Source organism: Lycorma delicatula, chromosome 6 (assembly GCF_047948215.1).
Source record: "Lycorma delicatula isolate Av1 chromosome 6, ASM4794821v1, whole genome shotgun sequence".
NCBI classification, from domain to species: Eukaryota; Metazoa; Arthropoda; class Insecta; order Hemiptera; family Fulgoridae; genus Lycorma; species Lycorma delicatula.
The window spans coordinates 153,370,545-153,382,715 of record NC_134460.1 but is presented as its reverse complement, the minus strand read 5'-3'; the positions used below and the strand labels follow the sequence as shown (position 1 = coordinate 153,382,715).

The 12,171-nt window shown below is 30.0% G+C and overlaps 1 protein-coding gene across 1 annotated transcript in view; it reads right to left on the bottom strand.

Moving 5' to 3' along the window:
* Sec71 (ADP ribosylation factor guanine nucleotide exchange factor Sec71) overlaps positions 1–12,171 on the bottom strand; it is a 129,161-nt gene that overhangs the window by 70,977 nt on the left and 46,013 nt on the right. The window contains exon 10 of the mRNA XM_075368854.1: positions 1,305–1,483. Coding sequence (XP_075224969.1) covers positions 1,305–1,483 — 179 coding nt within the window. The remainder of the gene's footprint in view (positions 1–1,304; positions 1,484–12,171) is intronic.

Here is a 12,171-nt window from a genome sequence, read left to right as displayed (position 1 = left end):
AAAATATTTTGTGTCCAAAGAAATCTTATGACAGCACGCACCTCACATTTCACAGCATTTTCAATTGCAGTGCTCATGTTTTTGGGTTACTACAAGCGAATGGCTAAAGTACACGACTCACACTACCACAGATGGAAGTGCACTAATTCAGAGAGTATGCCAATGTGTCAATGGCGCACGACTAACAGTATATACTACTATTACTACTACTACTACATCTAGCACTATGCTACAACAGAGGTTACTTTCCAAACCGTCCTAGTAGAAAGTAGAATTTCTTTTCATTAACATAAAGTATACAGAATTCAGTTTTAATTACAGGCAAACAAAAAACATTTAGATAATTGTGATAAAAATATTTGTAAGCATACATGTATAAGATATGAGTCATGTAAGATATTATATAATTAACAGTTACCGATATTGGCAACCTGTTTTTAAAGATTTGATAGGGAGATATCTTGCATTACAGTTTTAAATTGTAGTTTCAGCTTTATTACACGTAATAAGCAATTGGGAGTAAAATAAGAGAATGGTAAAGTAATAGCAGGAGTGAGCCACTCAAAAAGCATTAACAACCAGAATAAGACAACATAGTTAAGTATGGTGAAAGCCTTTCACTGCATCCTTTGGCATTTTTTAGTCGCTAAAGATCAACACAATCATTCCCGCTTCAAATAACAAACTAACATTGTCAAGGTAAATGATCTGAAGATTATTTGTTAAATAATTCAATACATCACTCAATTTTGTTTGATTGATTTGTATGACAACCGCAGACTCCAAATATCTGTAGCAGCTTTGTTGAATGGGACCCTAAGGATACTGCATCCATTGTATATATAGTGAGTGTAGCCTACTATATCTCTGGATTGCTAGATCAGGAATCTGTAACTAAGAACATTAAGTAAACTGATCCAGTCAGTTTACTTAATGTTCAAATTTCAACCTCCCATACTAAAGACTGAGCATTAAACTCTCTGTGCCCCATTGATACGTACCTATACTGCTGTTTGGAGTTTTGTAGCGACTGTTTATAAAACAACTGGGAAGGCAAACCAGGCAGATGGTCGTGAATATGGCATACTATGCTACTCAGCTTAAATAGGAAAATTTAGTATAATTTTTACTTTTCATAAGATTATGTTAACAGGTTCCAATAATGTACTTACAACAAATTGCAGCTGGAGAGAAAAATAAGAACATGGAAAAGCTACTGCAGGTGGTACATTTCATGACATGAAAAAAATGAATTTATTTAAATAAATATAATTAAATACATTAAAATATATAAAGAACTTTACCAAGATTAGTTTGTGAATTAGGATTAACATAAAGATCTCGACTCCATTCAACCATACACTTCAAAATTGATACAAGGCAATCTAAACCACGAATTCTCATAGATTTTTCTTGATTTGGGGTTGCTCCTAATTCTAGAGCCTGTCGACCTTGCGCTATTTTGGATAAATCATTTATTAGCCTGTAAAATAAAATCAACAAAAAATGTAACCATATAACAATGAAAAATAAGGTAATGGTTGTTGCTTTGTATGTTAAACTGCAGCTTTTCAAAAAACAAAAAAGAAATAAGCATCATTAAAATGATATTAAAGGTAAATGGTAATATTTTAATAAAGAGTGATTAATGCATCCTAAGATAATTAACTAAAAACAAACTCATTATCTGAACAAACCACTTTATTTTTTTAAGACTTATTAAAAATGTAATGCATATACACAGAATTCTACTACTAATGCTGCTAATTCAACAAGCTTATATAAAGAGTTTAATAGATTGAAATGCAGAGATCAAATGGAAGGCATGAGCATCTTAATTGTGCTGGAAATGTCTATTGCAGATTATTGGAACTATTCTCTGTATGTCTGTGCACATCGCAGAGTATTTGGAAATTAAAAAAAAAAAAAAAAATTGTTATTAGTACTAATGTTTTTATTATTTTTTATATTTAATGTAAGTGGGTGCCGACAGTGAACTGATTGCAGTAAGAAGTTACTAATTAATTAAAAAGTCATATGCAAGAAAAACAATTATTTGTCAACAAATTTGTGTTCTAACAAATAAACAAAATCATTACACAAATGTTATTCCCTACAAGAACAGAAAAGGTCCTCTGAATCAGCATCTGTTGTAAGTGAAGAGCAACTTAAAATTTTTTTAACAGAATTTGAAAAGAATACAGACAGTAAACTTTTGAAATTAGTGAGGAAAGCTGACATGTTTTCTACAGCAGTTGATAAGGTAACTGAGAAAAATAAGGTATTAAAATGTGAAATTACATTTAGGCAGTAACGTTTTGTTGAGAAGTGCCATGGAGTTAAGAGATCAGAGGCAAGAGAAAGACATTTGCTTGGTATTTAAGGAGATGGACTATGAAATAACAAAGACAAGAATATGTGCCGTAAAAAGGTTTTGAGAGGCTGAAAGGGTGTGTTGAATGAGCATATGTTAAGTATAAATTAAAAAAGAGGGCTTCCCTCATAGTACATCTGTCATATGATATCCTGAAAAATGGAAAAGAGTTAAATGAACTAACTTTTTCATTCATATGGATTTTTCCACGGAATCAAGAGGAAAGAGGGTGAAGTAATTTGTTATGAGAAAGGTTACTGCAGCCGGATATTTGTATCATAGTTATTTACAGTAGTATTGTGATGAAAGGGATGGAAAAACAAGGTGAACATACAATTTGAAAATGAAAAGCATGGTGGAGAAATTATGTATTATCTACGGTCGGATGAAGGAAGTATCAGTGAATTTAGAAGGAATGGATTTATGTAGAGTATGACACTCTGGATAGGAGAATAATAATGAAAGAATCTGATTTTGTTTTGAAGAAAACATGAAAAAATAAAACCATAGGAAAATAGGATTCCTGCAGAGTTTTACAAGACGGTACCCATCAAGTAAAAAGAGTTATGTTAAAAATGTTTTCCTTACTGTGTCAATTCACTTTATGGATTCAATTACTTTCCTGCTCCACAAAAAAAATAATATCTCAGAAACTTCTAATTACAAGGGAGTATCGTACATGGACTCTGTTGCCAAGATATTAATTGGAATTTTGGTTGAAAAATTAATAAAAATGGGAAAATGAAAAAGGGATAGTTATAGAGAACCAGATGGGTTTTCAACCTGGTTAATTGTTGGGTTTTAATGTACATGGCTGAGCCACGGACAATATTTTTATACTGTATAAAATAATTATTTAAGTGTGAAAAGAAAGCTTTTTGAAAGTAGCCCTTGATTTTGCAGATAGGAATGTTAATTCTGTTTAATTAATTTGTAAATGTTTGTTCTAAAAGGACTCTAATATCTCTGATATTTGTTCCAGTAGTTTTTAAACTGAAAGTGGGTTAAAACAGAGGTGCCCTGCATCACAGGCTCTCTTTTTTGAATGATTTATAGGATTTTTTAAAGGGGAATAATGATTAGTAAGTAATATAAAAAATGAATGTGCTTCTGCACACAGATGATGTGATTTTCTGAGGATGACATGATGGTATTACAGTGATAGATAATTTATAATTATATTGCAAAAAATTGAATCACTGCAATATAAAATGAAAAATAGAGAATTGGAAATGAAAATATAGAGACAGCAAATGAACATAAACATCTAGGTGTGACATTTATCACACTTATCATTCAGATTACTATTTTAAGTAGAATAATTGTTGATGAGTATGGAGATAGTTAACTCTGTGTAGGATAATTTAATTGCAAATGACAGATTAACTCTCTCTATTAAGTGATATGTTTTTAAAGCAGTCAGTAGATCAACTGTTATATATCCAGTGCAAGAAAGGGCTTATCAAGAGGAAGAGGAATTGGAAATTTTTCTTTAATTTAAAAATTATTCAGTTTCTTGGGAACTCCCCAATAAATTCATATTATATTTAAGAAATGACACGGAGATTACGTGGTTTTACATAGTATGGGTCCACTTCAATTATGTTTGGAGTGTGCTCAATCTTTCTGAAACTAAGTGTTCACCTGATAAATCCAAAGCTTTATATGAATCAGAAGTGGTGCTGGTATAAAGAATGGTTAAACCTTTGTCGGGAGCAAAATGTTGAGTGGACTGGCACGATAAATCAGGGGATGTATGGAGAATTAGGAGGGATTATTTAATCCATAACATAATAGAAAATGTTCATGAAAAATAGTTAAACTGGATGAGCAGATGTCAATTTCATGGAATATTTGTAGCATTACATAATGGAATACATGAATAATAATTTTAAATATACTATATTAATATTATACTTAAAACAGGGGACTCTGTCATTAATATCACTAAAATATAGGGCAGGTTGGGAAGAGTGTTTATAGATGCTCAATGTGTAATAGTTATGAAAGGGAAGAATGCTTTTCAATTTTTGGTCTGTTGTTTGATATTAAACAATTAAATTATAATGGTTTAATGGAGGGAGAGATGATAATAGTACTGATGAATAATTATTTGATGGATAGGAATTGGAAGTCACTAATTGTGTTCAGCAGCATTAAAATTCAGAACTGGCTTAATTTACCTTTAATAGCAAAGATTATATAATTTACTTTTGCAATTTTTTTACAAGTATGGCTGCCATACGTTTGTAATTCTTATATTTTTTTAGTTTTTTGCATTTTACATATTTTCTCCTTTTTTATTTTATTAAATTAAAAAAAAAAGTACAATATCTGCCATGTAATGGCGAACTTGGATGATCAGCCAGTGGATCACTACTATACTATTCTTCTCTGAAAAATTGGTACACTATGACTAGTGATATCTTAGTGGCATAAATATGATGCAACTGTTGTTTACAAAGCAATGTATTTTTGTGTGTTTACAGTATTAAGATTTTCTTTTGGTTTATTCTGGTGAAAAACGCTTTGGCGTTTTCATCACCCGGGCACGACATGTTTGTTATATTAAACAAACATAAATCACTTTTTATGTCTCAATTTAAATACTAAAATTTCAAATAGTATTAAGAAAGTGTCATCATGTTTCAAATAGAAAACAATATTTTTTTTAAAAGGAACAAAAATTCAAAAATATTTAGTCAATGATTATAACGAAATCATTAAATAAAGGAAATTCCTCCCTTTTCTTTTGCTTTTCCATGTATATAAAGTTCAATTCTGTGGTTCTGCCTCTCGGTATGGTTCTTTTGGTGTGTGTCATGTATTCTGTTACAGTGGTGAACAGTGGTTAATGTACGATATAAAATTTAATGTAACAAATAAAGTACCATGATAAAAGTTCTTATTGTGGTTTACGGTTCAAACTTTTTAAAATATTTCATTCATGTGCAAATAGTTATGGCTGAATTTAAGTCTGTTGTGAAAGATAAAAATCTTCGAAGACAGGCCTACGAAAATGTAAACTATGAGTATGATTTCATGAAGAAAGAATCTTTAGCTATAGGAAAATTAAAAAATGACAAGCATTTAATTACTATACAGAAGTGTGAAGAGAGAACAGCAGTGGCCTGTGGCATTTCCAGGACTCGGGTTCAAAGACTAATAGAAGGAAAAACACAACTTTTTCGATCCGAGGAGCCAGAATGTTTGTTCATTATTCTGAAACGAAGAGCTCTAAGCCAGTTACGGGATTAGATGATTTTTATAAAGGTGTGGTTAGGTGAACTGTGAATGAATTTCACTCAAAGAAAAGAGAACTGCCAACAGTTAAACTCTGTAAAGAATTGAAAATTAAAATTTATTTCAATGGCACTGAAACTAGTTTCAGTGCCATAGTTGTTTTGAAGAAAACATGAAAAAATAAAACCATAGGAAAATAGGATTCCTGCAGAGTTTTACAAGACGGTACCCATCAAGTAAAAAGAGTTATGTTAAAAATGTTTTCCTTACTGTGTCAATTCACTTTATGGATTCAATTACTTTCCTGCTCCACAAAAAAAATAATATCTCAGAAACTTCTAATTACAAGGGAGTATCGTACATGGACTCTGTTGCCAAGATATTAATTGGAATTTTGGTTGAAAAATTAATAAAAATGGGAAAATGAAAAAGGGATAGTTATAGAGAACCAGATGGGTTTTCAACCTGGTTAATTGTTGGGTTTTAATGTACATGGCTGAGCCACGGACAATATTTTTATACTGTATAAAATAATTATTTAAGTGTGAAAAGAAAGCTTTTTGAAAGTAGCCCTTGATTTTGCAGATAGGAATGTTAATTCTGTTTAATTAATTTGTAAATGTTTGTTCTAAAAGGACTCTAATATCTCTGATATTTGTTCCAGTAGTTTTTAAACTGAAAGTGGGTTAAAACAGAGGTGCCCTGCATCACAGGCTCTCTTTTTTGAATGATTTATAGGATTTTTTAAAGGGGAATAATGATTAGTAAGTAATATAAAAAATGAATGTGCTTCTGCACACAGATGATGTGATTTTCTGAGGATGACATGATGGTATTACAGTGATAGATAATTTATAATTATATTGCAAAAAATTGAATCACTGCAATATAAAATGAAAAATAGAGAATTGGAAATGAAAATATAGAGACAGCAAATGAACATAAACATCTAGGTGTGACATTTATCACACTTATCATTCAGATTACTATTTTAAGTAGAATAATTGTTGATGAGTATGGAGATAGTTAACTCTGTGTAGGATAATTTAATTGCAAATGACAGATTAACTCTCTCTATTAAGTGATATGTTTTTAAAGCAGTCAGTAGATCAACTGTTATATATCCAGTGCAAGAAAGGGCTTATCAAGAGGAAGAGGAATTGGAAATTTTTCTTTAATTTAAAAATTATTCAGTTTCTTGGGAACTCCCTAATAAATTCATATTATATTTAAGAAATGACACGGAGATTACGTGGTTTTACATAGTATGGGTCCACTTCAATTATGTTTGGAGTGTGCTCAATCTTTCTGAAACTAAGTGTTCACCTGATAAATCCAAAGCTTTATATGAATCAGAAGTGGTGCTGGTATAAAGAATGGTTAAACCTTTGTCGGGAGCAAAATGTTGAGTGGACTGGCACGATAAATCAGGGGATGTATGGAGAATTAGGAGGGATTATTTAATCCATAACATAATAGAAAATGTTCATGAAAAATAGTTAAACTGGATGAGCAGATGTCAATTTCATGGAATATTTGTAGCATTACATAATGGAATACATGAATAATAATTTTAAATATACTATATTAATATTATACTTAAAACAGGGGACTCTGTCATTAATATCACTAAAATATAGGGCAGGTTGGGAAGAGTGTTTATAGATGCTCAATGTGTAATAGTTATGAAAGGGAAGAATGCTTTTCAATTTTTGGTCTGTTGTTTGATATTAAACAATTAAATTATAATGGTTTAATGGAGGGAGAGATGATAATAGTACTGATGAATAATTATTTGATGGATAGGAATTGGAAGTCACTAATTGTGTTCAGCAGCATTAAAATTCAGAACTGGCTTAATTTACCTTTAATAGCAAAGATTATATAATTTACTTTTGCAATTTTTTTACAAGTATGGCTGCCATACGTTTGTAATTCTTATATTTTTTTAGTTTTTTGCATTTTACATATTTTCTCCTTTTTTATTTTATTAAATTAAAAAAAAAAGTACAATATCTGCCATGTAATGGCGAACTTGGATGATCAGCCAGTGGATCACTACTATACTATTCTTCTCTGAAAAATTGGTACACTATGACTAGTCATATCTTAGTGGCATAAACATGATGCAACTGTTGTTTACAAAGCAATGTATTTTTGTGTGTTTACAGTATTAAGATTTTCTTTTGGTTTATTCTGGTGAAAAACGCTTTGGCGTTTTCATCACCCGGGCACGACATGTTTGTTATATTAAACAAACATAAATCACTTTTTATGTCTCAATTTAAATACTAAAATTTCAAATAGTATTAAGAAAGTGTCATCATGTTTCAAATAGAAAACAATATTTTTTTTAAAAGGAACAAAAATTCAAAAATATTTAGTCAATGATTATAACGAAATCATTAAATAAAGGAAATTCCTCCCTTTTCTTTTGCTTTTCCATGTATATAAAGTTCAATTCTGTGGTTCTGCCTCTCGGTATGGTTCTTTTGGTGTGTGTCATGTATTCTGTTACAGTGGTGAACAGTGGTTAATGTACGATATAAAATTTAATGTAACAAATAAAGTACCATGATAAAAGTTCTTATTGTGGTTTACGGTTCAAACTTTTTAAAATATTTCATTCATGTGCAAATAGTTATGGCTGAATTTAAGTCTGTTGTGAAAGATAAAAATCTTCGAAGACAGGCCTACGAAAATGTAAACTATGAGTATGATTTCATGAAGAAAGAATCTTTAGCTATAGGAAAATTAAAAAATGACAAGCATTTAATTACTATACAGAAGTGTGAAGAGAGAACAGCAGTGGCCTGTGGCATTTCCAGGACTCGGGTTCAAAGACTAATAGAAGGAAAAACACAACTTTTTCGATCCGAGGAGCCAGAATGTTTGTTCATTATTCTGAAACGAAGAGCTCTAAGCCAGTTACTGGATTAGATGATTTTTATAAAGGTGTGGTTAGGTGAACTGTGAATGAATTTCACTCAAAGAAAAGAGAACTGCCAACAGTTAAACTCTGTAAAGAATTGAAAATTAAAATTTATTTCAATGGCACTGAAACTAGTTTAAGAAGAATTTTGAAAGAATTAGGTTTAAGGTGATGCAAAATAAAAAAAGGAAAATTTTAGTTGAAAAACATGATGTTATGCAAAAAAGGATTTCATATTTACAGACAATCAGTGATTTTAGAAAATGTAACCACGTGATTGTATACTTAGATAAATCCTTTGTTTTAACATCTCATTCAACGACAAAATTATGGATTGACAATAGCATAGTGCAGGATTTCATTTACCAATAATTAAAGGTGAATGCTTAATTATAATTCAAAGATGAAATGGGCTTTATTCCAAATGCAATGTTAACTTGGACAGCCAATTAGAAAGTGGTGATTATCATGTTAGCTTGAATAATACAAATTAATTGAAACGGGCTGAAGAAGAATTAATTCCTAACCTTCCTCCTTCTGTAGTACTTATTGACAATGCTCCATATCATAATACCCTTTCTGAAAAACTTCCAGTGTCATCATGCAATACAAGGCTGTTTGACTACAGAAACATCATAATACATTTTCATCTCAAATGCTTATATCACAATCGTATGAACTAATTAAGTCGAACAAAAATAACAGAAAACAATATTGATTTGACAAATTGTTGGAAAGAAGTGGACATCAAGTTCTGCAGCTTCCACCTTACCATCTTGATATAAATTCATTTGAGATGGTATGGTCAGAGGTAAAATGATGTGTTGTGAGCCACAACATAATGTTTAAGATGTTAGAACTGCAGCAACTGTGTGAAGATAAAATGAATTCAATGAGCAACAAACACTGGAAACCTTACTGAGGAAAGGTTAAAAAAAATCAAAGGTGAATATTGGAGCCAAGAATCATTAATAGATTCTCTGATAGAATGTCTTTCATTGTCTCTTGTAAAAGGCAGTGATAATAGTGACACTGAAGATGACAGTGAGGAGAGCTGAGTAACTAAATGGATAATTCATTTCCCAGCAAGCAATTAAAATTACAGTAATAACAATCTATCGCAATATTAACAGTGTAATAAATAATATTTTGTCATCCGTTATTACATTTTACAATGTACAGTACAGAATTAGTCTACTGTATTTAATTTCAAAATTTCTATATTCATTTGTTAAAAATATAACAATTATTTGTTAAGGGGGTTAGGGTTACTAAGAGCGAGGAATATGTTTTTAAATTGGGTAGTAATTGTCGTCAGTCAAAGCTCAAGCTCACTGTAACTTGGCGGCGACTATATATATATAAAGAAAATATAAGGAAGGTTGCAAATAAATTAAATATCAGAAGGAAATCAATCTACCAAATCACTGACAAATGAAATAAAATGAGTAAAAAAGTATATATTCATAATATGGTTATAAACCAGTCATTTTAATTAACATTTTTGAATAGTAGTTACACTAAAATTGCTTATAAAAACTTTTAGTGTTTTGATTGAAAGTATAAAATTTTATTAAATGTAGTACATCATTAATTTATATTAAATTCTATTAACTAAGTTTAAAATCTGTTTATTATGACTTGCCATTTCTTTATCTAACTTAATTTAATTTTGATTAGCAAGAATTGGGGACCAAGAAGAGAGAAACAGCAAGAAATAAGGGAACTGGTCAAAGATGAGATATTTAACTCTATGTTCACCAAAGCAGAACTCACATTCAGAAGTGTTTACAGACACTAATGAAAATTTTCTGGATGTCAATAATTCACAAACTTAACAGGATATTTTAAATAAATGGATAAATTCATTCAGAGCTATGGGCTGCAATATGTCAATTTCATTTCCTGCATTCACATTTGAATTTCTTCTCACCAAACCTTGGGGCAGTAAATGATGGACACAGTGAACATTTCCACAAAGATACTACAGTGTTGGAAAACCATTACAAAGGCAAATGGAGTGTTAGTAAGCTAGCTTACTGATCGAATTCAGTTCAAGATGTACATGAGCCTACCTAGAAAAAGAGAGTGTCTGCTTAAAGGTTTTAATGTAAGTATAGTATGAAATTCCGTAACAGTAAATTACTGTTTCAACTTGACTGACGGCTTCAGCTAGTCAACTATGAATAGAGACTGGAAACATATTATCCTTTAATAAAAATATATTATTTTTAAAGAATTTAATATTTTTAAATAAATAAATTTCAGTACAATGTTTTAATGAATCTGTGAGTATGTAAAGCCATTTAAATTTTTATTCTAACAAATGATTTCCCATCAAACAATTTGGAACAGGGAGAAATTCATTGTCACATATTATCCTGTCAACATATTATCCTTTAATAAAAATATATTATTTTTAAAGAATTTAATATTTTTAAATAAATAAATTTCAGTACAATGTTTTAATGAATCTGTGAGTATGTAAAGCCATTTAAATTTTTATTCTAACAAATGATTTCCCATCAAACAATTTGGAACAGGGAGAAATTCATTGTCACTGTTGAGGAATCCCGAAAACTATAAGATAAAAGTACATTTCTAGGTATGAAATGAATAAGGTTCCTCCATGCCTATTCACAAAAGAATGATAAATATAGACTTGGTTCAAGGAATAAGTTTAAGGAGAAAAAATATTAACGAGCAGTGAACAGAAATTATGCATGTAACCCATATTATTAAGATAATTATAAAAACGTGCTTTTAGATTTAAAACGAGAAAATTAACATTTCAAGTAGTTAAAAGCGATACTGAAAAAACTAAATTATTTTTATACTACTGTTTTTGTTATTCACGCACTCACATGGAAAAAGATTAATAATTTTTGACAGACTTAAATAGACCAAAGATTAGCAAATATACATAGAAGCAGATGTTTTATTTCAAACATTCAAAATTAAAGATGGCCAAGAACATAAAAATAAAACTACATTAAAGCACACAGAAAATCTAGAATAAAAAACAAATTGGTAAAACAATATCTTTCTGATTTAACAAATTATATTTTTAAAATGAACAAAGACATATACAGAAGAAAACAAGAGTCAAGAGATAAATAATAACAGGAAGTTAATTTTATAAAATTAATGCATTAACTGAATATTCTCAAAAACAAAGTTAGATGATCTAAACATTTTAATTTGGTATTATTAAAATTTTTTAACCTTTTAGACACAAATTTAAAAACATTTAAACATGCATTACACTCGCAAGAGTAAAAATAAAATGTTTAAATGTGGTTAAGTGAAGAATAGAAAAAAACAGCCGATCACAGGAAAATACTTCATGCAAATTTTTATTACATTCGGCTCTCGATAATCCAACATTCTTTAGTAAGACACCTCCAGTAATTACACTTTTTTGTCTAACTGCTGATCAGGTAAAAATAGAAAACTTGTAAAAGATAATTTCAGTGGTAAAAGTGATTGGAAAACATTAAAATCTGGTATGTTCCCATTAATGGAAGATTATGTTTGATTTATCTCGGAACTTTCCACTGTCCTCTTTCTGGTGAAATCATTAAAGGAAAAGCTAACCTTTTCTAAAAAGAAATGATGAAGA